This window comes from Cucurbita pepo, chromosome LG01 (assembly GCF_002806865.2).
Source record: "Cucurbita pepo subsp. pepo cultivar mu-cu-16 chromosome LG01, ASM280686v2, whole genome shotgun sequence".
Lineage (NCBI taxonomy): Eukaryota > Viridiplantae > Streptophyta > Magnoliopsida > Cucurbitales > Cucurbitaceae > Cucurbita > Cucurbita pepo.
In genome coordinates this window covers 6,631,754-6,658,935 of record NC_036638.1, presented here as the reverse complement: position 1 = coordinate 6,658,935, position 27,182 = coordinate 6,631,754, and the positions used below count along the sequence as shown (strand labels likewise).

At 35.6% G+C, this 27,182-nt stretch overlaps 4 protein-coding genes across 6 annotated transcripts in view; 2 read left to right on the top strand and 2 right to left on the bottom strand.

The window, feature by feature from the left end:
* The first annotated feature begins 634 nt into the window (after positions 1-634).
* LOC111791333 (SAC3 family protein A-like) lies at positions 635-9,639 on the top strand. Its single transcript, XM_023672627.1, has 13 exons — positions 635-1,237; positions 2,040-2,906; positions 3,494-3,905; positions 4,373-4,467; positions 4,937-5,034; positions 5,607-5,790; positions 6,052-6,537; positions 6,661-6,801; positions 6,938-6,997; positions 7,194-7,324; positions 7,940-8,073; positions 8,179-8,408; positions 9,208-9,639. Exons 1-13 carry the CDS (start codon positions 1,181-1,183, stop codon positions 9,307-9,309), a joined length of 2,997 nt encoding a protein of 998 aa, XP_023528395.1. The 5' UTR covers positions 635-1,180; the 3' UTR covers positions 9,310-9,639.
* A 547-nt stretch (positions 9,640-10,186) lies between these two features.
* LOC111798612 (protein RDM16-like) lies at positions 10,187-15,636 on the bottom strand. Of its 3 annotated transcripts, XR_002815728.1 has the most exons (7): positions 14,759-15,636; positions 13,196-13,480; positions 12,618-13,061; positions 12,327-12,521; positions 12,079-12,239; positions 10,664-11,858; positions 10,187-10,384 (listed from the first exon to the last, which is right to left on the bottom strand). XR_002815728.1 is itself a non-coding variant. In XM_023681862.1 (6 exons), exons 1-6 carry the CDS (start codon positions 15,494-15,496, stop codon positions 10,982-10,984), a joined length of 2,700 nt encoding a protein of 899 aa, XP_023537630.1. In that variant the 5' UTR covers positions 15,497-15,636; the 3' UTR covers positions 10,441-10,981. The 3 variants fall into 3 exon arrangements, 2 of the variants coding, with proteins under 2 accessions (XP_023537630.1, XP_023537644.1); XM_023681862.1 differs by lacking the exon at positions 10,187-10,384 and having other exon boundaries at positions 10,441-11,858; XM_023681876.1 differs by lacking the exons at positions 10,187-10,384; positions 14,759-15,636 and having other exon boundaries at positions 10,441-11,858; positions 13,196-13,314; positions 13,397-13,480.
* A 318-nt stretch (positions 15,637-15,954) lies between these two features.
* LOC111806545 (receptor-like protein kinase HERK 1) lies at positions 15,955-19,429 on the bottom strand. The gene has a single exon (XM_023691912.1). The coding sequence runs from the start codon at positions 18,626-18,628 to the stop codon at positions 16,160-16,162; it is 2,469 nt and encodes an 822-aa protein (XP_023547680.1). The 5' UTR covers positions 18,629-19,429; the 3' UTR covers positions 15,955-16,159.
* Positions 19,430-23,424: 3,995 nt separating this feature from the next.
* The window catches only part of LOC111801105 (protein MLP1 homolog), a 14,254-nt gene continuing 10,496 nt past the window's right edge, over positions 23,425-27,182 (top strand). Inside the window, exons 1-5 of the mRNA XM_023685091.1 lie at positions 23,425-23,749; positions 24,360-24,581; positions 25,070-25,165; positions 26,149-26,201; positions 26,702-26,798. Of these exons, the coding sequence (XP_023540859.1) occupies positions 23,600-23,749; positions 24,360-24,581; positions 25,070-25,165; positions 26,149-26,201; positions 26,702-26,798 (618 nt within the window). The 5' untranslated portion in view covers positions 23,425-23,599. The remainder of the gene's footprint in view (positions 23,750-24,359; positions 24,582-25,069; positions 25,166-26,148; positions 26,202-26,701; positions 26,799-27,182) is intronic.

Here is a 27,182-nt window from a genome sequence, read left to right as displayed (position 1 = left end):
CCAGATATTTTTATAGTGATTTCTTTTTCTGGAACAGCCGTAGGCCCAATTTTACATATAATAATTGTTGTGGGCTCAATTCTTTGAAGCCGGCCTAAAATAGTGGGCTCAGTTCTTTGGGCTCAATTCTTGTTGTGGGCTCAATTCTTGTGGGCTGCGCCGCCTAAAATAGGTTGATTGGGCTACTTTTAAGCCCAATAGATAACTATTTGGTATTCTTGTATTTTTAGGTTTAAAAATTTGACATGGATTTTATGTTTAATAAATTTAATTTTCAAAAATTAAAAATTAAAATCCAAGTGGGTCTAGATTTGGTACTTTTTTACTTATTTATTTAGCAACTTAATATGTCACACTAACAAATATAAGGAAATAAATGACTTTTATTTAAATAAAATGGTGAGAACTATAAGGTATATCGTTGAACTAAAAAATATATAATTATTTTTAAGTCAATTTAAGAAATATGAAAATACAAAATATTAATATTGAAAACCTAGGACATAATGAAAACCTAGGGGCGATTTTGTATAATTTAATACACAAAATAAAAAATAAAAAGCGAAAATGCAATTTGACTGATACAACTGTTCGTATAAATAAAATAGTCAATGCGTTTTAAGACGGGAAAGAAAAATTTTGCAAGAGAAAAACGGAAAAGGGCAAAAGAATACCAAACTAAAAATAATCATCCCCCTCCACTTCCAAAGATTTCCCTCGGTTTCCGACGCGTTTCTGAATCTCTTTCCCTCTCCGATAAAACTTCAGTTCGAATCCATCCTTTTTATGTGTGCTTTGGACTGATTGCATTTGGAATTCTTCGAGATTCTCATACTTTCTAATCGTTTTGCAATTTGGAAATAGTTTGTTTTGTTATTGTGCTGTTTTAGTTTTTTTCTTTTTTTTTTTTTTTTTTCTGATCTCCTCGAATTTTTGTTCCCGGGTTTCTTCAATCGACTTCCGATCGGCTGATTCCGGTGTGAGAAAGTTAGTGCGTTTAGTGTTCGATTGTTCATTGTTGTGACGCTTCAGGATAGATTGGGGACTTGATTTTGGTAATTTTTTTTGAGAGTCCGTTAGGGTTTTGCATCTTTGGCGTAGAGAGAATTGGTTAGACTAAATTAAAAACCTTAATCCTTGCTTATAAGCTTTTGCTTCGTTCCGGGATGCTAATTTGACGATGAATCAAGGCGGCAATACTGAAACCTTAGTTCCTGCGCAACCTAGTTCGCTCGAGGTAATATATCTATTTCATTCCATAGCTTATAAATGTTATACATTGTGTGCTATTTTATATTGATTTTCGTGGTTTACTTGGAATTAAACTGTATATGAAACTCGAAACAAAACGTGTTTGGCTCATTCATAAGTCGGAACCGCTTTCTGTTTTGGTACTTAATAAAGTCTGTGGATGTGCCCATACGAGTAGTGGAAACGTGACCTATTCTTCTAGTTATCTATCTCTGTACTGTGTTATTTCTACCTTGAGATTCGTTGATCTTGAACCTAATTACTTTATATGTTTGCTTTGCTTCTTGCGAAGAAATATTTGAGTTTTTTGTACACGCATTTTTAAGATAAGGGGGATAAAGAAGACCGAGTATTTTGTTCCTTCTTTCATTTTTTTGGCATGATTTTGGTGGAAGACTGTGGATTGCATTTTCCCAATCTTGACTGCAATAGTATAACACACTAGCCAAGTTGCATGGATTTCGTTATATTCTGGTACCCTAACATAGGTACAATCACAGGAAAATTAAGGGGGCCTTAGAATGATTATTTTGAGTACTCATGTTGCATTAAAAACTTTCGTTAAAGCAAGTGGCGATTTTAGCCTGTGCTCATAGATGACTATTATTTTATTTCATGTGTGTATGCGTGTTATGTTTATTTATTTCTGGCTTTTGTAATCAGAGACATGAAATCAATATTTCTGTTACTGCCTGGCCATTTAGATTTTCATTGCATACAAGTTCAGTGGAGTTGTATGTATGATGGCAATGCTGACCTAATATATTTCCATATATATTGTTTTTCAGAATCAACACATTGGTGACGGAAATCAATCAGCGACGACATCAACATATCTGCCTTTGACATCCGCTCCAGAAGCCATAGCATGGGCTAATCACAAGGTGGATGGCAGTTCCAATGAGAATGGGTTGCTCCCAAATTCCACTTTCCAATATAATCAACAAGTGCTCCCACCTGCAAGAAATGTACAAGATGGTCTAAACGTGTCTTCTGTTGCTTGTAGTTCATCAAGTTTTGTGACATCAAATGCGCCACAAGATTACAATGCCTATGCACCATATTCCAATTCTTCTGATCCTTATGGTTATGCAAATGCCGGTTACCAAGGTTACTATAACAACTATCAGCAGCAACCCAACCATTCTTATTCACAGCCTGTAGGAGCATATCAAAACACAGGTGCTCCTTATCAGCCCCTTTCCTCATATCAAAATACAGGGTTTTATGCTGGGTCTACAAGTTATTCAACCACTTACTACAATCCTGGTGATTATCAGACAGCTGGAGGTTACCCAACTAGCAGCTATAGCAATCAGACTACCTCCTCATGGAATGGTGGCAATTATGGAAATTATGTTCCTAATCAGTATTCTCAGTATACAACTGATTCTAGTGGAGCTTACAGTTCGAGTTCTACAAATGCAAATTCTCTACAGTATCAACAACACTACAAGCAGTGGGCCGATTACTACAGTCAAACAGAAGTTAGCTGTGCCCCTGGGACTGAAAAACTGTCCGCGCCGGGTACTGCTACTGCAGGCTATCAGGTTCATGGTTCAACTAATTATCCTGCACCAAACAGCCAACCTCCACCTTCATATACCCCCTCATGGCGGCCAGAATCTGGTTCATCTGAACTGGTTTCTGCTCAGGTTTGAATTTCGTTTTTACCATGTATATGATTGGAATAACTTCTTGTATAAGGGCATGTATATTTTTAAAATTTTCTTTTATGTACTTGTGGTATAATTGATATGAAATTTATTTGTTCCATCTTGAATGTATATTTCATGCTTCTGTAGAGATGTGATAGGATAGCCAAATGGGTAATTCTGTCTGCACTTAATTCTTTTAGTTTAACCATGATTATCTGTTTTATTTTTCTGCTCCCTTTTTCCGTAATTTTGTACCTCTCTTCAGTTGTTTGAACTCATATTCATTTTGTCTCCCGTAAACCCTCGCATTTAAATATTGACTTTTGATTCTTTGATAAAAAGTTAGAACTGACATGGCCCATGGTTCATCTTATTCCTCTAATTGTCGATTTTTTGCTGTTTTATGTTTTTTGCAAGCTCAAAATTCTGCCCTTAATAGTTCTTTGCATAATGTTGATTACTTTCGTGACATCCTTAAATAATTGCAATTTATTGCTGACAATGCTTAAACTTTGTGGTTATTTATAAAATTTGCAACGATTATTTGGTCAGTTGAACCACTATTCTTTTGCCCTTTTTTCCAGCCTGGTGCTGTAAGTAGTGGTAATCATGATGGTTACTGGAAGCATGGGACTCCAAATTCTCAAGTGCACCTTACTAATGCTACTCAACCTCACTTTGAAAAGCCTCTAGATTTAAAAACTTCTTATGATAGCTTTCAGGATCAACAGAAAAGTGCAGGTCCCCAGGGGCCTAATTTACAATATCCAGCACATTTGGCTCCCCAGAGCTATCAGTTACCTTCACAATCTGTTCCACCTTTGGAAGCTAGAAGGACCAAGCTGCAGATTCCAACAAACCCTAGGATTGCTTCCAATTTGAGCATACTAAAAACCAGCAAGGATAGCTCCACAGCTGATGCTGCTGTACAACCTGCTTACGTCAGTGTTTTGCTGCCGAAGCCAAATGAAAAAGAATTGTCCAATGATACTGCAGAGTCTGTCCTGAAGGTTCTTTTCTCATTTACTAATTTTTTTTTCCTGAAAATAAATGCGCTTTTTATGTATTTATGGGCCACTTGTTATAACAATGTACTGAAACGTCAACATATTAAACCATAACTCAATATCCCTCACATTGTTTCAAAGTAGTCTGAAGGATTGATATCCATAGCCGCAGAAAGGCAGCAGTGATCATTCTTTGTGCTTTTCATTTATTTAGTGTTGAATGTGCTATATAGAAGCCAGTGAAATTACAAAAGCCTAATGCTTCCTATTTGAGTTTTAGCTATGAATTCCCTCGTACTTATGAATACGATAAAAGAAAAAGGTGAGAAGTCTTGGAGACATGAGGGAATTCGGAACTTGGTGTCCCTTTTCAAAGTTGTGGGGGTTATATGAAATTTTCATCTATTTGATTTTTTTTTTTTTTTTTTTTTTTTTTTTTTTTTTTTTTTTTTTTTTTTTTTTTTTTTTTTTTTTTTTTTTTTTNTGAGAGGGCTTTGGCACGATGTAAAGATGAGAAGCTGATGACATCTTGCCAATCAGTTCTGAAGGAGGTATTGTGCTTTGATTGAAGTTATTGCACAAAGCAGTATAACTACTTGAGTTTGTATTTATTATCTTCAAGCTTCAATTTTGATCAAGCGTGTCATTGTCTTAATCTTTTAGTTTGTTTGTATATGTCAATTTTTTCAATCAAATAGACATTGTCTAATCCCACCCCTTTTTTTTTTTTTTTTTTAATNTTTGTATATGTCAATTTTTTCAATCAAATAGACATTGTCTAATCCCCCCCCTTTTTTTTTTTTTTTTTTAAGTTTCGTCCTTTATCCATTAATTTTTAAAATAATTATGTTATCTAAGGTTCATTTTTTGGTGGTTTCCTTATAAACTATTTGTTATATAAACCACACAGTTAGCTATCTTTTCTTTGTACAGCTTCTAAATATTGGTGCATATTGCCTTTGCTTTTTAGTGCATCAAATAGACTTTGTTTGGCTGATTAGCTCTTTCTTTTCATTTCAGATGATCACAAAGGCAACTGCTGATGGCACGCTTTATACAAAAGACTGGGATGTTGAGCCTCTTTTTCCGCTGCCTAGTGCGGATGCAGTTAATTCAGAGTACTCTCTCTCTCTTTCTCTCTCTCTAAGCTTAAGTTGGTGCCTATTTGTTATATGAAAATTTAACTACTTTTATTTTTTATATGATATTATATTGTATCATAAGAAGTGGCATTAGTTTCACTTCGCATGAAAATTCTTCGGTTTATTGGTTATCATGTTTCCCTTCCCGTTCACTCTTCTATATTTCTTATAACCCAAAGCAGTAAAAAATTGTAGACCACGGGGTAATGTCTCTCTCTCTCTTTCTCAACTGGAAGCTTTTAAGCCAAAAATATCCATTTTAAAATATATGGATAAGAATGCATTTGGAGAACATGAGAGTTGTTACATTCTTCCTCTCAATGGATAGAAAATTATTACCAAACCCAAATATTTTTGTTTGCATAGGCGTTAGATATGGGTTGAGTGGTTTTGAATAAAAATCTCTAGTACAAGTGGTCTAAAATTTCATTTCAGTGCTGATAATAGGAAAGATTTTTGTCTTCGGTATTATGGAAAGCATTTGAGTTCCCTTGTATCGTTTATATCCTGCAATATGGAAACAGAATCTGAGGTTTAATTTTCTGCAGCAATTTACATGGTTCAACTCCTCTTTCTTCATTGTCGAAGTCCAAGAGAAGCCCAAGCAGAAGATCCAAGAGTAGATGGGAGCCTTTACCTGTGGAAAAACCAGCTGAAGCACCTCCTTCTTATAGTAATGGTGCTGCTACAAAATATGGTGGCTGGGCCAATGTTAGCGAAAGGGACAAAAAGGTAAAGGTCTTTCCTTACTTCACTTTGGCTATTACCCTACCCTTCTGTAGATAGTTTCTCTCTCCTTATTTTTATGATGTCGTAATAGTCAATCTTGATTGCTGTTATACTCTTGTTGCTATACACTGGATAAGATATGTTTCATCTTTGTTGCCCCATTTTCCAAATATTGAAGGTCTATAATTTATGAATGTTTGGTTGATAATCATGTGCCGTCTTAAATAGTTGTTTAAGCTGCTTGACTTGAGAAATCGCATGCAGAATTTATCTGGGAATTCTGAGACAAAGGATGTGAGCAATTCAAGATTCACTCTGTGGAATCAGAGAACTGTGGGCAAGATTTCCCAAGGACCAGCAAAGAAGCAGCGAGTTCTTGATGGGAGTCCACTTGATAATGATGGGGCATCTGGCGATAGTGATAAGGAGCAAAGTTTGACAGCATACTACTCTGGGGCCATGGCACTCGCAAACTCGCCTGAAGAAAAAAGGAAACGGGAAACCCGATCCAAGCGTTTTGAAAAAGGGCATGGCCATCGTGGAGAAAATAATCACTTCAAACCTAAAAATGCTGGAATTGGAAGCTTGTATACTCGAAGGGCTAGTGCCTTGGTTCTTGGAAAAAATTTAGAGGACGGTGGCTGCAGAGCTGTTGAAGACATTGACTGGGACGCTCTTACCATTAAAGGGACTTGCCAGGAAATTGAGAAACGTTATCTCCGTCTTACTTCTGCTCCTGACCCTTGCAGTGTAAGCATTAATATCTAGCATTTGTTCTTTTCAGGACAATCATAATTGAGATTGAGTGAAAATAGCAGATGGTAATTTTTTCTATGAACTTTATTATGTTCATTTTGTATCTTTCCTTTACAGGTAAGACCCGAAGAAGTACTGGAAAAATCTCTCAATATGGTTCAAATGTCTCAAAAGAATTATCTATATAAATGTGATCAATTGAAATCCATTCGTCAGGATCTGACTGTACAGAGAATTCGCAATCAACTAACAGCTAAGGTATACTTGTCATCTCTCTTTATTGGTTATAGAGGATTTTTTTTTTTTTTTTTTTTTTTTTTTTTNGCAATTCCATGTTTATTTGCAAACCCATCTTCCATGTGGAATTATTTTAACGCTTGGTGAAATTTCTCAGGTATACGAGACTCACGGTCGATTAGCCTTAGAAGTTGGTGACCTGCCGGAGTATAATCAGGTTTGTGTGGAAATATAATTGCTGGAGTTTCAATTTGAGTACACAGATACCATCTTCTTGACTTTTGTTCCTTCTTTATTTATTTTTTTGTAGAAAAGATGACTGCGGTCCACTGTTTAATTTTAAAGTCTAGTGGTTTAGTTTTTTTACTTATGTAAGAAGATTCAACTTTCAAGCCTATTTTCTGTGCTTTCAGTGCCAATCACAGCTAACGACTCTGTATGCCGAGGGAATTGAGGGATGTTACATGGAATTTGCTGCTTATAACTTACTCTGTGCGATCTTGCACTCTAACAACAAAAGAGATCTATTATCATTGATGTCAAGGTCAGTGGAGCATCATTCCCTGTTTTTCTACATTTCTTTATTTTGTTAATTGGTGCGCCCAGCATTATGAAAGATTAGTCACCGTCTTGTAAAATTTGAATATTTACTGTTTGTGGTTTCTTTGGATTTAAGTTCCCTCAATTGAAATATTCAAATACTATGTGAACATGGAAAGGTTATTCAATTTGGTAACCCCTTCTAACCAAGGATGTGGGCTAAAACACAGTTTTCAAATCTTAACTCATACTAGCTGTTACATCGTTGAACTATCCTTTAAAACAAGTTTCTCGTGAATCTAGGTGTATCTGAAGTCAACATGCTCTTTAAAAGCCCATGTTAAATTGAAGTTTCTTGAGTAATTGAGAGCATTTATGTCCCCCGCCGGTGTTGCTTTCTTACAAAATTTAGCTAGCATGTGACAAATCTGTGGCATCGAGTAACGGTTGTTGCTCTGAATATGGATTCCTGGTTAAGCTTTTGTTGGTTTAACTTATAGAATCTTAGTTGTATTCCACTTGCTCCATATTTTTATGAACAAAGTTGATTTTTTTTTGTCGAATCTTAGTTGTATCCACTTGCTGATTTTTTTGTTGAATTTCCTTGTCCTGAGGAAAGGTTGTCAGATCAAGCAAAAAAAGATGTAGCTGTTAGCCATGCTCTCGCAGTTCGTGCTGCTGTCACCTCTGGGAATTATGTCAAGTTCTTCAGACTGTACAAAGCAGCTCCCAACTTAAATGCATGTCTGATGGGTGGGTCCCTTATCCATTAAAGTTACTTAATTGAGAAATATTATGCTGGTAAATGCCAGTTGTTTTAAAGGACAAACCAATCATTTCTCTTTTGCCTCTTTGCAGATCTCTACTCAGAAAAGATGCGTTACAAAGCTCTAAATTGCATGTCTCGTTCATATCGCCCTTCTCTACCTGTTCCTTACATTGCTCAGGTCTTAGGCTTTTCTACTTCATCTGGAGATGAAGTTAGGGACAAGGACGTGGATGGATTGGAAGAATGTACGGAATGGTTGAAAGGGCATGGAGCTTGCCTCATAACAGATAATAATGGAGAGATGCAGCTTGATGCAAAAGTAAGTTGATTCTCGCCTTTATAATAATGGACGTGGATGGATTGTTTATTTTTATTTTTTATATAATGAATAACCAAGGGCCCACTAACAAGAAAAGCGCACTAGAAGAGATACTCGGTTTAGAAAAAAAAACAAAATCCTGGAAGGTATTTACAAAATTCTACTGGAAAAAAGCGTGTAGTTTTGCTTTAGTCCAAAAATCCCCAAGATTGTACCACTCCTTAAGTTTCCTGGTTGGTAAAGAGCGAGGTCAAGTCTTGCTGACCACGTATGTAGGGTATAATAGCCTATAAGTTAGCTGGGTAACTATAAATAAAAGGGTTAACCAGTTGTCTTGGAAGAATAGTAAAGGCAAGATGGCTAGGCACACACAGATATTAAAAAAAAAAAAATTATGTTCCTCTCAAGTCGAATACTTCACAAAACAGCAGAAGGAAAAAGAAAACCTGGATGCCAGAGAGCATTTCCTTCTATCTCGAATCCCCTATGCTATCAACTAGAAAGGGTCGTAAAAAAGAACAATATGGATTAAAAGTGTAACAAGTACGTAAATAGTGATTCATCTTTATCTTTTTTGGACCATGTGCACGTATTATTAAAATTTTGGCTTAAAGTACATCGTAGTGTTACTTAGGCTGACATATCATAGTAGGACGCCTCATTTCCTAAAAGAATCGAATGCACGAGTCATGTATAATATGTAAAACTTGTTGCATATTTTGAACTCTAGAAGTGGTTTATAACATAAACTTTGATATTGTCTCGTGTTTGAATGTGATGACTCGATTTTCGTTTGCAGGCTTCATCTACAACTCTCTATATGCCAGAGCCTGAAGATGCGGTGGCTCATGGAGATGCAAATCTTGCTGTGAACGACTTTTTTACGCGAGCATCCTCATAAAACAAAAGAAAATAAAGTAGGTGCATCCTGTTGTTCCTAGCAAACTGGACACTTTTACTGTCCTCAACAAGCTGATGTAAAAAACAAAGGATGCTTCATATCGACCGAACTTTCGGAGGAAGATTACACTATTCCCATCTCCAGTTTGTAACAGTATAGAAGGATGGACAGGTACAGTGTTAAGATTTGAGTGAAACTATCAATATATGCCTTAAATGGGAGAGAGGAATAGCATTCTGTTCAGGAATCATCGTAACTGTTCATTATTTATTGGTATTACTAGCAGTAGCAAAGATTGATAGAAATAAAAGTAAATTGTATTTTAATGTATGTATGAGAATCGTATGTGATTTGAATTTTGCTATTAATTTTTTCTCCTTTGAAAATTGATTTTGTCCTGTCTGTTTTTTGTTTTTGTTTTTGTTTTGAAACTTTTGAAGTTATTAAAAAACAGTTTTAATGTAATTACCTGTTTTAAAAAATAAATAAAAATTATAGTTAAAATATAATTGATTTAAGTTCACAATTAATTGTTTTGATTTTAATTTTGTCTTTTTCTATCTGACTTATTTGACAATTGCCTTACACACACGGTGGGCTAATGGCCGAACCAGGCATAATTATCAAATTAAAACAATAAATATGTTCTCAAAATATAAATAAATAAATAAAAGTACGCAAATTTCTATTTATTTATTTATTTATTTAGCGAACAGTAATTTCCAGGAGGAACACATTTTTCTCTCTTAAATATCATGTTTGAAAGCAGTATAATCTGGAAAGAGTCCGCAACACTTCCTAAGGTTATAAAGATTATCAAATTAAATTTTACTACAAAAGTAAAATGAATAAAATATTTGATAGACGTGAGCCTTCAGTAATCCACATATAATTTTTCCCTTCTTCCATAAGGTCGGAAGTTCAAATTCTTATACCATACTATGTACTAAAAAAAATATATGATAAGTATTTGATGGTTGAAAATACCAAGATATATGAAACTCACTCACCCTTAATCATGATGAAATTTTATCGGCCATGACTTTTCCGCCAAGGATTCAAATCTCCTATGAACCTACAATTAAAAAGAAACAAGAAGATAAAAGGAAGAAGCGAATCTACCAGAGACAGTTTAAAATAACCACATGGCAATGGTAGTTAAAAGACTAAAAAAACTTTTCGTTTTGAGTGGAGAATTAATTACTTAAAGCCACCTCCCCTCATCTATCTACCAAATGGAATGGATTATCAAGCATTCCTCAGTTATGAAGGGTGGAGAAAAGAGTCACAACTCTAGATTTTCTATAAGCGTACAAGAAATGAGGACTACTATAGACGAATTGGGGCATAATACCATTTTCTTGAGATCATCTTGGGCTGATAAGATTTCCAAGTTGTGCTTTGCTACCAACTGATCATCAACAACTACAAGATTCTTTTCTTTCATACAGAGGTCGGTTCTGGTTCAAGATATCAGCAAAATTTCCAGGAACCCTTCGGATAGGTGAGTTGGAACATAATGAAATCTTCTCACCTATCAATAGAAACAGCAGGCAAGACTAGCAATACTGTGATGATATGTTTGCTTTGAACAGTTCCGCACTTCCTGTATCTCTACCATACAAGACCCTGACTGAATCACATCGCATCAACTACCAGTGCAGAAGTTTGATTATATTTGATCATCAGAGAAGTTAACGGCAAGATCCCAATAATGACCGACGCCAGCATCAGCAAAAATCTTCCGAGCAGCTGCCTCGGTCATGCACTCGTGGATAGAAAATCTATTGAAGCTAGACTTGGCAACACTTCCTTGCCATACCAATGAACATTTGTTGACAGGCTTGTCTTCATGTTCCTCCTCCTCGTCCTCCTCTTTCACAGAATCGGCCCAATTTATACGCCTGAGCATAAGCTTCCCATACCTTTTGATGGACTTGCTTCCCCCTTCAACGAACAGTACACTGATGCCATCACATATCACAGCACATCCAGACAAACGGTTCTCTCTAGCATTAACATCGACTTTAAACCGGGCCTGTGGGTGTGATAAATCATTGATTTTGTAAACAGACACAATTGTCTCAAGTGAACTTGAATCATCAAAAAGTTTGCGTTCTTTCTTCTCGCGGCGCTCTGCAGGGGTAAGTTTTCGTGCAACATTTCTATCTATGTGAGCTTGTTCCCTCTCAGCAGCTGCAGCACGAATCTCCTTCTCGAGTTTAGTAGGATCTTGGGTTGCTTCTGAGCCAAGAACTTTCATTAAATTGCTCATTTTAACTTTTGGTTTAGGTGGTTCTATCAGGCCTTGTCTAATCATTTCCTGTCTATCTTTCTCCTTTGCTAGACGACGCTGTGTACGAAGTTTTTTCTGCTCCTTCTTTGTTAGCTTTAGGGGTTGAGGAGGTGGGGGAGCTGGCTCAGCAGGAGGTTCAATAGGACGAGGATGCTCCACATATATAGTAATCTTATCCTTCCTTAATTTTTCATTGGCCACAACACCATCTCCCACATCCTCATATGTGCCGGAATGCAAAAGGGGGACATCCCTAAATATTTTTATAAAATAATAGCATATTAAAATTGAATCTCAGAAGATGCCCCAATATAGCTAGAAATTAACACAATGCTAAAAATAAAATGACTACACAACAGGAGAACGGGAAAAATGGATGTAAGCAGTTTGAACTCCTAGCTTACAATTTTTTTATATATAAAAAACAAAACATAAAAGTTCAGGAAATACCAGAATAGAAAATAACAGCTTACCACCACTCAATTTCAGGAATTGGTTCTTTCGTTTTTTCCTTCACCATAACTCTCTCTGATACTTCGATCAAATTCGGATTTATATCAGGTGCAGCCTTTGCCTTGGCCAATTGTGCTTGCTTCTCTTTTCGTTCTTTAGCTTGTGCCTCTCCAAATTTACTCTATAATGAAAAAATAAGAGATTTTTCAATATGAAGTATGCAAGCATTCTTACGCCAAAAAACAAATGTGAAAGAAACTATAAGTACCCTCAATTTTATGGTTTCAGCCTCCTTAGACCATTTCCCTTCCTCAACAAACTGGAAACTCATTCTCTTCGGCCTCAGCAATTTAGTTTTATTTATACCCATCCTCTCATCAAAATGAGGGTTTGAATCTGGATCCACATCAAGTTCAGGTTTAAGAATCTGAAATGCATCCTTTTTTTGCTTGTTGATGTTAACCTGCGAATTTAAAAAATATATACAAGGTCAATCCATTCAAATTTCATCGTTAGTAAAAATAAAAAACTCTAAAAGTTTTATAAGTTCATTCCAAACCTTAAGAGTACTAAGGTTGCTGGGTTTGGTTATATTGACAACATTTCCTTGTTCGTCAATTTCCCTGCCAAGTGCATCAAGACAAAGAACAGGGGCCTTGACTAGCTTCTGTGGAACAGCAACGTCCGTTGCTGTGTTCCCTGGAAACAAATTTATGAGAGGAGCAAACTCTGGATCCTGTCGAAATCCCATCCTAGCAGCGAGCTCCTGTGCACGTTTGACAGCTTCAAAATGGGGTATAGAGGTAAGGCCAGCCAGAACATTAATACCACCATCAAGTGCACTGGCAGCAGTAGGTAATGTCGACGAACTTGATGCTACCCCGATTGAAAGGGTTGTAGCATTATTTGTAGTTGTCGATTGCCCCAATACACCAGGTTTAGCTTTCTCCTCCGATTTCACAACTGAGCTGCTTGCAGAACTTGACCCCCCAACCTTCTTCATCTAAAGGATCAAATAGAAACACTTGATACACAGACGAAATACCCCATACATGCATCCATATATAAGTAAAACCAACATTAGAGTATGGGGAAGATAGCTAGGCTGGATCAAAGTATCTCTGTTTCCTAACTTACCAGAGGAATTTTCTTCAACTTCTCGGCCAATTCTTTCTGCATCTGTAAGGCTTTCTTAGCTTTAGCTAAAGCATCGAGAGAGAGATTTCCACTTTTCCCAGCATTTGAAGATGTCCCATCTGTACTAGATTTTCCATGAACCTCATGAGATCTGGTAATACTAACTCCCTTATTTTCATTTGTGGTAGAAATTGAAGATACCTTGATAGGAAGGGGATGACTATGGTGTAAAAAATTCTGGGGCACACTTGCTGATGACATATTGATGGGTTCTACCATAGCTCCCTGCAAGATTATGACGTTAGCTCCTTGAGTTCACTACTAGCCACTGCCTAAAGGCATCATAATCATGAAAGAATCTCAATATTATAGAACTAATCGATATATACATAATACCAAAACAAATGTAAACAAGGTAAGAATCACTATAAGGAACCTGTGCGTACGTTATAAACCATACAATTAACAAAGGTACAAAATATGTCTGCTCTGATATCCAAGAAACATCTAGTAACCTCAGTCTCACTTCCACTTCAAAATTAATGACTAGAAGATTGTCAGGATGCTTGATATACCCATGAATGAATAAAAACCCATACTTGAATATAAATATTTCTTCTTCGAAACAGAATACATCCCCTCAAAGCTTAAACTTAGAAAATTCATTATGGTACAACTTTAACTTGCATAACTTAATCAAATAAAATCCCTGAGCTTATATCCATCTATCAACAGCACCTAATTAGAATAAGACTATTGTGAGCATAATTGGGAATTTCATACAATCAATGAAATGGGTTCTTATACAAAGAAACATAACTTGTTCACGACTATACATTTCATAGCCCTATGAATAATACACATCAAACTTGTTCACGACTATACATTTCATAGCCCTATGAATAATACACATCCTGCCGACAAAAATTCTCAGGCTTCACTATGTTTAGAGAGAGACGAGTTTTCCCACACAAAATCCCCCTCTCATAAAGAAAGCCAAGAGGTCACACAACCACATTATAATTAATTTCCTGCAAGTTCCGGAAAACAAGGATTTAATTACTCTTTGGATTTGATGCATCTTTCTTCAGATAAATTTACACGCAAAGCTCTAAAAGGAGGAAAAGAAAGGGATGTTGAGCGGGGGAAATTAGTTAGAAGGAATGTTAGTGAGGGCTCAAGCCCATGTAGCGACCTCAGCAAGCCTAAGGGGAGAAACAACATAAAGTAACAGAGAAGAGTGAAGTCAGCGAGGAAAGAACCTTGAAGTGTTCAGGAGATACGAAGGAACTCTGGAAAGTCTCCTCAAATGTACTTTGTTCCATTTTTCAGAAACAAGAGACACTTTCCCCACCACTGATGATTTGAAAACAATGGAACTAATTGAATTACCAAATGAAATGTAAAGTAAAACACAGTGGCAAGCATAGATGACAGAACCTGATCGGTACGTGAACGCTTATGAGCAGTTAAATGGTTTTACAATCAGTGGCAATGTTTTATGAAGATATTATACTAGTGTAATTCATTACGATTAAAATGGAGTATATGCATGGAACTTACATTCCCCAGTGACCCTTTATCATCAATGGTGCCTCCAAACTGAACTTTCCCATCCTCGGCATTTCCACCATTATCCTCTTCCTCTACCCTATCCTCAAACCGCTTCCTCTCCCTCCTTCCCCTACCACTCAAGTTCGCTTCGCCATCTTTCTCATCGTCAGCCAATCTCCTCCGCTCCTTTTTCGCATCCGTCTCAGCTCCATTCACTTCATTCCCATCTTCAATCCGTCTAAGATCCTTTCCATCTTCCGAAGCCCTAGCCTTCTTCTCACCGCCATCAAACCTATCCTCACTTCCTCCCCTCTCCTTCCTCTTGTTTGAGCGTACAGAATTCTGGGTTGGCTCGAACGACCCTTCCTGTTCATGATCATTGTCTGATTGCTCGTGCCTCACCTCGCGCAGCTTGCCCCGCCCTTCACTTCCCTCTCTCACCCCTCTCGGTTCATTTGACCGCTCTCTCTTAGACGAATCCCTGTCTCTACTTCTTTCTCTATCCTCCCTATGATCATAAGACCTTTCCCGCCGATGTTTGTGATCACGCGGCTCATGGGAACGCTCGCGCTTCGAATCACGGTCCGATCGATGGTGCCGCCGGCGATGGTGGTGATCGGATTCACGATGCTTTTCATCCTTAGAGAAATGCTTTTCCTCGGCGTCTCGACTTCGATGCTTGTGGTCTCGATCGCGTTCTTCCCGAGAACGCTTGCTCGATTTCTCCTTCTCGGAAACCCTATCCATTTCCAGGCGTCCACAGGCTCTGAACCTGAACGTCCTTCCCCCTTTCTTCTTTCTCTCTGTCTAGGGCTTCGCTCTATCTACTCCAGATGAGTGAGAGAGTTCGTCCGGGCCGGATTGGCAGAGCAACTGCGGCTCACGTTTATGATGGGGTTTTCTCGGTTCTTATGAACCGGCCGGCTGAATTTTGAACCGTGAGATTGAGATATTCTATCCCCCGCCACTCCGCTCAAGCAAAAACTCTCTCAAATTATTAAGTTGTCTATAAAATTGTCTCGTAGTTAAATTAATCTCTCTAAAATTTTAATTGTTTAATAGATTGAAATTACAATATTACCCTTAACATTTTATAATTATAAGACGATAGTATAAATTTATTCGAATATTATATTAAAACTAAAATATAAAGATAAAATGACACTTTGGTGACCCCAAATGAAATGAAAACTCGAACACCGCCATACCATTTAAGTTCCGCTACGATTATATTCCAACGGTACCAATATTTTCACTATTTATAAGAAATATATATAAATCAATTCCATCACCTTAAACAATGTGAGATGCACCATAATACAATACACATAACAGAATTGAATTCCTTCACTTTTATACAAAATCTACTGATGATTCATTCGTGTGTTCTTCTCTAATGATGAGTGTAGCCTATCTCATATCTTCCCTCACCATTTGAGCAAATACCTTACTCATCGAAACACCGGCGATATCGACAGCACTTCCCGTGCTGAATTGAGTCGTCGATACACTCGCCTCCCAACTGTTGGAAAGATCAGCTTGTGAGGATGATTCCTTTAAATGAAGAGATCTTTCATTCCCTTGGAGTTGGAGTGCACACTCCAGATTCCACAGAATGTTTCCCATGGTTGGACGATCCATCCCGCATTCTGCCAAGCATTTCTCTGCTGTCTCTACGTATTTTCTTAGAGATTCTGGCTCGACTTTCTCAACAATACGAGCATCAACGATCGCCTCCAGCTGATCTCTCCCCTTCCTCATCACCCATTCAATTAAATTCACCTTTTCCCTTGGAAGAGATGGATCAATGACAGGCCTACCGCAAAGGATTTCAAACATTACCACGCCAAAAGAGTACACATCTGATTTTTCGGTTAGTTGCTGCGTCGTTAAGTACTCGGGATCGAGATAGCCAAAGCTTCCTTTCACCGCTGTACTGACATGAGTCTTGTCGAATTCCGGGCCGATCTTCGAGAGTCCGAAGTCTGCAACTTTGGCCATGTAGTTTTGATCTAGAAGAATGTTTGCAGTTTTGACATCTCTGTGGATGATTGCCTTTGTGGAGCCAGTGTGAAGGTAGTGAAGTCCTCTAGCTGAGCCAATGCAGACCTCAAGCCTTTGTTTCCAGCTCAAACTTGGAAGTTCTGATCCATACAAATGGTCTTTGAGGGTCCCTTTTTCCATGTACTCATAAATTATAATCATCTCATCTTGCTCATCGCAGTACCCGATCAGAGATACCAAATGACGGTGGCGAAATTGGGATAGCATCTCGATTTCGGTTCGAAACTCTGCAAGACCCTGCTGAGATTTCGAAGTCCCTCTTTTCACTGCCACTTCTGTGTTGTCCCTTAACATTCCCTTGTAAACTTTCCCAAACCCTCCAAGGCCAATGGCTAAACTTTCACTAAAATGATCTGTAGCTTCCAGAACAGCTGCAAGAGGATATCGATAACCAATTTTCGAGCTCGAAAAGCCAACAGATCCAATGATATACTTGCTTTCTCTTCCATTCACACCATAATTGTCCTCTTCCTTCGAGTGGCGAACAAGCACCAATCGCCTTCTTCTTCTGCACAACACAATGACAAGAGTGGCCAAAACAGCAGCAATAAGCAGTCCAGCAACCAAGCCTGCTATAAGACCAACTTTCACATTGGAAACTTTCTTCGAGTCTAAATCAAATGAGGGTTCGTCAAGGCTCCCCCGAGAATTGCTTATTTTCATGATCTCGAGCCCATTAAGAATGGCAGCTGAGTACTCATGAAAGTTGCTAGGGCCAACGCTGATTTTGAACTTAGATCTGTCAATTGGACTGGCTATGGTGTCCAGGACATAGGGTGCACCTAGGATGCCTGAAGTGAGCTTACCAATATCAAGATGATCTTTAACCTTCCATGAGTTAACATAAACATTGAAGGACAGCGATCCGAGAGAAAGATCTATAATATCACAGAAATGATAACGAATCAGATATTCATAGCCAGGATCGACGTCAAATGACCACGATACATTCACATTAGCATTCGCATCCGCATCAGCTCCTAATTGAGTTGCTGTTCCATATACAGAACGGGGGGCCATAATTTCAGAGTCACTTGTCATATTCACTTTTGTGAGATTTGACACAAACTTTCCAACGATGACCTGATCATTATGCATCAAGAATGGCCCATCCGCAACCCAAAGGCGTGAGAGAGTATCATCATTCGGATACACAGTTTCATTGCCCATATTCACTCTAGCAACAGTCTCCAAAGCCCTGTTCCCCAAACTTCTTACAAGCTTCTCAACGGTGGGAACACTCGAGGGAATCAGTTCATTAGGGACAGAAACAACTTCCAAGGCATTGATGAAGGCAAATGAATTCACCATGGGAGTGAATGTAAGAACAAGATTACTGGAAGTAACATTCAGAGAATATTCCTTGATTACCGAGCCACTGTCCATCTGAAATTCTTTGAGAAGGGTGATATTTTGAGCAGAAACTGAGAATCTAGCCAAACTCAAGTCCATGTTTCCAGAAACAAAAGGGTAAAAGTAGAGGCGGATCCAGTGCCTGCCCTGCTTCTTTATTTTGAAGTTGTATTTGGAAGTTGTTTCAAATATTTTTGCAGTTCGAAGGAGAGATGAGAATAAGAACAATGGAGATGAACTAGATACGTTGCTTGTAGTGGAAAGAGATTTCCCATTTGGGTTGGAAAGAATATTAGATGAAAGATCATCAGATATAAATAGACGATCTCCCACTGTACTATTGGAGGATGATCCACAATCGATCAGAAAATTATCATCGGGAGTGAACCCTGATGAAAGAGATGATGATAAGCACAGACCACAAAGGATCCAGATGAGAAAATGATCATTTGAAGCTCTCATGGCGGCAATCTTTCAGAGATGAAGCGAGATTTACAATGAAGATGATCAAAACAGAAAATAGATTGAAAAAAAAAACAAAAAATCCAAGAATCCAGAAGGCGATTCCAAGAAAAACAAGGGCCCAATGAAGAAAGAATCAATCACCGCAGAAGGAAGCCTTCATTGTCCGCCATTAAAGCAAGAGTAAGAAACAACCTAGAAGAATCAATCAGCATGCAACAAAACTCAAGTCGATCAAGAACATTCAGAAATGGAAGCAAATTTGAGATTCCAAGAGACAGATGAACTGGAAAAAATAGCTTGGAACACGAAACTCCAAACAAAACGAATCCAATTACCAAGATCAAAAGAACTCAGAAGCCAAAACAAGTGAACAAGCAAAAGAATCAGATACCATCCGCCATTAACGCAAGTACTAAGAAACAGCCAGGAGAATCTCACTCTTAATTACAATCAAGGACACTCAAGTCAATCCAAGCAATCATGCAAGCCAGAACGATAAAGGCAGATGAAATCGGTTCGCTTCAATTTCAAAGAACCAAAAAGCGAAACAATAAACAACCTATCACGTTGTGTTTGACAAATTCCAGGAATGCGACTGAAAAAGCCACAAGGGAAATGGAAAGGCTGAGCAGATTGGATAAGCAAGAGCGTGGTCAAAGTCGTTTGAAGGAAGGGCTCAGAACAGCTACGGCGATCGATGACTCGAAGCGGAGGGACCCATAGGCCCACAGTTGGTAGAACGGCCATTGTTTGGTATGAAAATGGCGGAGAAGCTTCGTGCTGGTGGGAACAATGGAAAGGATACGGACGAATATTTTTTCCCGCAAAATAATTAAAGAGATCTTTTAAAAAAAATTATTAATTCTAATCTCTTCGCTTCTTCTATATAAATATTTCATTAAGATTAGAGCAAGATTAGCCTGTGCTAATATTTTATAGATTAATTTTTATTTTTAACGAAATAACTATTTAAAATAAATTATAAAATTAACTTTAAAAAATTACAAAAATATTAAGGGAATTTACCGTGAACGATATTATTACCGTTATTATCCTCTTTTCGAGAATAAACAGCTATGAAAGGTTGTCAGTGTCAGAATTACGAAATAGCGCGTTTTTTTCCTTTTGGTTCATACGAGGGAGACCACTTTTTTATTTATTTATTTTTATTTTTAATTGACAAAATAATTCAATTTGCTTAGAGATGTCCCACGATAAATTTTGATTTTATGTGGAAAATTATTTTCGGTTGTTTTTTAAAAATAAATTATATCTAAATAGAATAATTTTTCAAAATGTTTAAATAGGTAATTACAATGTAATTTTTATTTAAAGTAAATATTGCACCTCCTCTATAAATTTTAATATTACATATGTAATATAAAAAAATAAAAAGTGGGTCGACGAGGAATTTAAATGCCTAATTTAATCTTTGTACTCTTTCCCGTTTAACCTACAAAGATAGAATCTTTTAAATGACACGTTCTAATGTAAATAGGAACTTTCGATTCCATGGAATAAATTGACATTTTTAGATATGCATTTTTCAACTGTTAACTCTCTCGGACAATATCGTTGTTTTTCTTTGTCTTAACCCGTCCTTTTAAAGAATACTTTTGAAGTTACAATTTTATATTGTGTATTACATTTTGCTACTCAAGTTTTAAGAATATAATGTCACGAATATAAGATAGAGACATTAAAAAATTCGACGTATAAAATATATTATCAAAGAGATATACGGGCATTTGAATGGATCCTTTGTCATAATGAAAAATAAGACGTGTACCATGCATTAATAATTATTGAATCCTATGAAATGATGATCATGATTTAGTTGGTCCAACAAAAATTAGTCATTTAGTTCACAAATATTTAGATTCGTGTCACATAAATCACATACCTTTAAAGTGTATAATAAGTCTATAAACTTTTAATTTGCGTTTAATAAATCTTTGAACTTTATAGTTTGTATCTAGTACCTTTATGAACTATAAAACAATGCTAAATAAATTTATAAACTTTTAATTTTGTGTTCTAATAGGTTTATAGAATTTACTAACGGACTATAAATTATCTATTCGTGTTACTTATTTTTTTTATTTTGTGTCTAATAAAACTTAACTCATGAGACTATTTACAAAATTCAAAGATATATCGGACACAAAAATACAAAGTTTATAGATAAATTATAAAATCTATTATACAAAATATAAAATTACTTATTAAATACTATTTAAATTTTACTGAACTATTATTAGATAAATAAAAAATATATATTCCGATTAAATATGTAGTTTAACCTAAATTAGTTACAGTAATTTATTATTTTAGTAGAGACTTTTAAAACTTCAAAATAAATGGTTAGAAACTAAAATTAATTAGATACATGATTTTCAACGCTAACGGTTTGATTATAAAATGACATCAAAGGCATAATGAAGACCAGAATGCCTTCAACGTTCTCGTTTGGACGGCAGTTCGCCAAAAAAAAAAAAACATTTATTTATTTGTTTTGTTTTATTTTATTAATTACGGTGTTTTCTTCTGGTTTGGGTCAAATTTATTAACGCAAAAAATGTGTCAATTTAGGGTCCACTTTAATTTCAACCGAGATAACTCTATGAATCGTGTTACGTGGAAAATTGTAAATTGTATGCATAATTTTAATTTCATAAATATAAAATCAGTTTACAGCGAATTAATTAGAATAATTTTGAGAGTAATATTTTAAATAACTTTTTTTAGATAATTTAAAACACTTCACACTATCTAAGAAAATTAATTATATGGAAAATCACTTACCATTTTTAAATTTTTATAAATATAACAATTTAATTTTTATAATAATTTAGATGGTTAAAATCCTTGGTAAGGATTTAATTTATTTGGTGAAAATTAAGGTTGCCACTGGAAAGATATAGTTAAGGTGCTCGGGGTCGTACCGTCTAGTCGTTTCAGGGTATATGCCCACAACCAACCGTACGTTTGCCTCTTGGTATAGTGAATGGAAAATGTTTGCTTCTATTTTTTCTATCCGAGTAGGGGGCCCAACAATCAAAAGAGGGTGGACTTAGTCCAGTGGAGTTCGTTTTCAACAAGCAATCAAGTTAATATTTAATAATTGATAAACTAATCAAAGATCCAATGAACTTATAAATTTTAAAATTTAAATCGATAAATAATAAAAATTATGATTTAATCCCTGTGAGAATTTAGCTTTTGAATCAATAAAATTTAAATTTTCTATTTTTTTAGATATAAAATAATAAATTAATCAATAAATACGAGGTAAAATTGTAAGCACAGTAGATATGTCTATTTTGTTTTGTTATATAAACATATTTGAAATTTCAATTGTATTTTAGTATAATTTATTAAGTTATTCTAGGTAATAAAAAGTAGCTCTATTTAATATGAATAAATAAGAATTAGTTTTTAAAAAATTATATTATTCCTTTTTAAGGAATGATAATTTGAAATATAAAAAATGCTTTTAAAGTTTTTAGCTGGAAAATCTTCGTAATATATTTAAATAAATTAAAAATAGCATATTTATAATCGATAAAATTATTGATATATTTTATTGCAACTAAATAAATATGTGATCTAAAATAAATCTAAGTATTATATATATAAATATTTTTAATTATAAGAGTCCAAATCTATCCATAAATAGTAAGATGAAATTATCAAGTTTATCATGCAAAATCAAAATTAATTTTATTTAATCATCAATGGATATAAATAATATAAAATATATATTAAAATAAAAACTTAAAGTCTTAACGGCAAGGTTAATTTTTAAATTAATTTTGAAACTGACTGTGAAATACATTGAAAAAGTAATGCTATTTAGTTGTTGACGTTAGTTAGATTAATTATAAATAATAGACAATTTGTAGCTTTTAATCAAAAGTCAAACTGTTAATTTGTCAGGTGCCTCGCACGAGGTTTGAATATTATGGCTAATTCCACATTATATATACATATGTATATATATTCAAATACGAATTTAGATCTTGCATTTTTTATGATTACATTTATTAAATTCCCAAATTCTGAATAATTTTAATTACATTCATCAAATTCCCATCTTAACTGTAAAATTAATAAATCGATAATTAATATAATTATAACGAGAAAATTTGATTAAATTAATGAGTTTATTATATGTTTATTTTGTCCTCTCAATTGATTTATCAAAAAGTTTAATTTTAGTTTTTATTTTTAATAGTTATTGGGCAGAATGAAACCCTAAAAATTTAATTTTTTTTTTTCAATTTAGTGGAATTCAATTATCATATCCGTTAATATTTATTTTTTGTTTTTAATTATATGTTTATTTAGTCATAAATTAGTGGTCTAGTGAGACAATTATAAACTCCTACCCAACTCTTAAACGGATAAACTTTTAAGCGCTTGTATATTAGATCTCTGGATAAATGATCCATTAAATTTCAAAATCTAATATTATAAATAATATTTTAATACTTAATATATATATATGAATTTTTTTTGAAGGGTTGTTTTTTTTAATGATTTAGTCAAAATATTAAATCTTGAAAATGTTTAGTAAACTGAGAATTTTATTTAATTTTTAAATGCTAATTTTCCTAATAAAACAGGTGGGGCGTGGCAATTGAAATTGGGCCTGGTTGGGAGAGTACTATATGGAACTGGGCCGCGAGAGTACCATATGGGCTTGGGTTCGATCCACCCGTTATCTGATAGAAATTTCGAAACGTCGGCGTTTCATTCTTCTGCATCGCTGACCCTGCCCGATTGACTTTGATGCTTCCCAATTCCTGAGGCACACTTAGCGCCATTTTCTGCAGAACACATAAACCCCTAGAGCTGTCTTCCATTCGGGAGAATCATCTTCCTCCATAGCTAATTTCTTCCTTCCTCATCATTCACTTGCTTATTAATTCCCAAAATCACGTTACAGAGAAGAAGGATTTCGAAATGTCGTGGCTGAGATTGGCAGTGAGCAAAGCAGTGGAGGCTGGTAACAACAACAACCTCACTCGGGTTGTCAAGAATTATGCCGACACCGTCGTTCACCACGCCGGCCAGGCCGTTGCGGAGGGCGCCAAAATTCTCCAAGATCGCATTGTACTTCCTCTGTTTCAATTTCATTTTCTTCCCTTATTGATTCTGTTGGTTCTGTGTCGTTTTGAGCTGTGGTGGATTTTGGAAACGTCGGATTAATCTCGATTAATTTTGTGCGTTTTTCCTCGCATTGATATCTCTCTGCATTCGCTAAGTATTAGCTGAAATCTCACACGGAGCCATTTAGAAATCGACTTGACTTTTGTAGAATCTCTTGTGAGAACACGAGGATGAGGTGAATTTCGGGGTAGACCTAAGGGTTAATAATTATGAATTTAAAAAACTAAAACGGAGAAATGGAAAGCAAAGTGCTGAGTATCTATTTCGGAGGCTTTCCATGAAAACAAAGTGCAAACCTATTTGATGTTTCGGGGCTCTGCCACCTAGAATTTGTCTTCATAGAACTTGATTAAAGATTCAGAATATCCATAGTTCAACCTGATACCTAATTTTTCTTTCAACCATTTAGTTTCATCTTTTACCGCAGGGTCCTGGATTTGTTTCTGAGTATTTTTGGTTGGTTCTGCTGCTTCTGCTTAACCTCTTACGGTTTCCTACCAGGGAGATTGGCTATTATAGAATTCAGTTGTCTTTTCGGCCTTTATTGATGTAGGGGGCAAAAAATTTCAGAAGTGTTAGGCAGACTATTCAAAGATTGGAAGAAGCTGCTATGTCTTGTAGGGGCCCTGAAAGAGCTCAGTTGATGAAAAGATGGTTGGTTGTGCTTAAAGAGGTCAAAAAATTATCTGATGCTCCCTCGGAGGAGAAAGCAAAGACCCTGGAGCAACATCTTGCTTTTGAAGATGCAAAAGAAAACCCAAGAAAGCCTGCTATTGTGAGTGAAAATGTTTCTGAACTCCTCTCCCTTCAATTATTTTTATAAATGTTTGTGCTGATTATCCCTGCCTTACGGGCATATATCATTTTCATGAATTCCACATTCTAGCCTCGTAGATTTTAAAATTTGATATTGAAGTTACTTTGCACACTGGTTTTACAATGTTATGGAGAGCCAGAAGGATATCTAAGCCTATGACTATGCATTCTTTCGTGGTGCAGCAATTAGAGATGTAAATTAAATTCAGTCGACCTTTATTTATGAGAGGTTTTAGTTAATTGGCTTGTAATTTCAACAAGCCACATCTTTTTCGTGATATCATGCACAAGCAATTGAAATTTTGAAATATTTATGAAGTATTAAAGTTCATTTCAGGATTACCTAATTATCATTCCAAATTCGCAAATACATTTCAATTGTAGTTAAGTCTGCAAAACTTCTTTACCTACGTGTTATTACTTTCTGTCCTTTGCCATCATGAATAGGTTTTGTATTATGATCCTGACGTTGGAGGGGAACCAATGAACTTTTGTGATGTTTTTCTTCAAAGTCAAGCTCTGGAGGGAATTACAGTATCTATGGTATGTTAATTTTATGATGTTCTTTCTCTAGATCTATGACTTGTTCCCTGGAAAGCTGCAGTTCTGCATATTTAGGGTCACCTTACTATGGTATTTTGAATGCACCAAAGAGGACAACATGATGTATTGTTCATTAGTAGGAGGTTTCTGCCTTTAGGTTTGATAAAGGGATGAAGAACTTGTTGGGCCCAAATTGAATGAGCCGTTTTAGCTTTTGACTAGGATGGAACAGTCATCCGAAAATTCATGTGCTATTTATTATCAAATTTGTTGATGAAGAAATGCAAAGTCCATCAAATAATATGAATAATTTGTTAAGAAATAAAAAGTAACTCTTGCACTATCAAACATGACTATGAATATAAAATTTGAGAGAAGGAAGACCGTTGCATGGTGAGTTACATTTATAGTCTTCTAAATTTGTCTGGAATTCAAGATTTGTTATTCCTTTTGAACTTACCTTATTGACAACATTGGTCAAACTCGATATTGGACCACCTAAGAATCTCTTTTTTCAAAAATCAATTTTGAAATCAATGTAACAGTGATATCTTAGTGCTGATTGTCGTCTAATTTTTGTTAAGAGGGATATGGAAATTTATGCAAAAGCTACAAGTTCCTGAATTTTTTCCTTTTCAGTTATTGAGTTATACATGTTAATTAGATCTTATTCAAAATGGAGAGGCATCGCATGGTATTTGTGTGAGTTGGAGACATAAAAGGTTGTACTAGCGATTGATGATGGAAACAAGTTCTAATTCCACCTTCTTTGACGTGACTTTTGAATCAGTTAGATTTATTGAATATGGAGGAAATGAATGCAAGCGAGACATCATATTTTGAATTGTTAGGCTGCTATCTTATCATTCACCATTGTTTTCAATGTGTTCAGACCGTGGGTCTGAATTTCTGGTATCTACTTCTATGTTTTTTAATTGGTCATGAAGGAGATACCAACAGATGAACTATTTTCTGTGCCACAGATTCTTGAAGCGCCAAATGAGGAAGAAGTGTCTCTTCTCCTGGACATGTTTGGGTCTGTTCTTCACTGAAGCTAATAATACAGATCATGATCGCTGTCATCGAGTACTAATTATTAAGAATCCAAAAGATACACAACTTCAAGTTTTCATTATGTTCATATTCGTTTCACAAAAAAAAAAGTTGTGTTCATATTTATGAAGTTAAGGGGATTATTTTATTTTATTTTCAATAATTCTTTCCATATGCAGATATTTGGAGTTCTATATTTTAGTCGTATCACGACGAGGGACCCTGACCATCTCTATCTTTACTTTTCTTTGCCTCAAACTGTTCCTTAAATTTAACTTTTGATTTTCAGTCAACGAGTCATCTGATCTAGCCTATTGTGCCTCTGTTCCAAAATCTCTTATCTTATCTTGTTTTTGTCCTTTTGTTCTTTTCTTAGTTAAAAAATTAACTTGTTTTGGTTTCTGATGGGGATATGAATCCTACTCTAATATTTCTTTGAGATCTGCTTTTTATTGAATACATTTCTAATAATATTTCCTGCAGATTATGTCTTGTTGGAGGGAAGGAAGTTCATAATGCAATAGTTAGCAGCATACAAGATCTGGCAAAATCTTTTTCCAGCTATGATGACGAAGTATTGGTAATGTTTTAAGGATTTAAACATATATGGTCTGTCTTCAAGTTTTCAAATCCACAAGGATCCCATCATTCTACAATTACTTTATGCATAAAAAAGCTTTCTTCTTATTTCTCGGAGGATTTCATCATCTAAACAAGTACAAGTTGTAACTAACTAGGAGTTTCGTAGGCTGTCTACGTTCCTTTTTTGGAAACCTAAGTATCTCAGGCCTTTCACAAGTCGCTGATTGCTTCAGTGCTTTTTCATTTTCTGTTCATATTTTGATGTTAAGAGATGTTATATTCTGAATCACAAGAGATGTGAAGAATAACCAATGGCAATAGTTATAATCTAATGAAATAAAAGAGTTATCGACTTCATGTTCATACCCATCTTCTTGTTCTT

Coding starts and splice junctions, on each gene's coding strand:
- LOC111806545 (XM_023691912.1), bottom strand. CDS start 18,628: ATGAGAGCTTCAAATGATCATTTTCTCATCTGGATCCTTTGTGGTCTG.
- LOC111798612 (XM_023681862.1), bottom strand. CDS start 15,496: ATGGATAGGGTTTCCGAGAAGGAGAAATCGAGCAAGCGTTCTCGGGAA. Junction 12,522..12,617: donor GCAACCTTAGTACTCTTAAG/GTTTGGAATGAA, acceptor TTAAATTCGCAG/GTTAACATCAACAAGCAAAA. Junction 11,859..12,078: donor ATTCCTGAAATTGAGTGGTG/GTAAGCTGTTAT, acceptor AAAAATATTTAG/GGATGTCCCCCTTTTGCATT.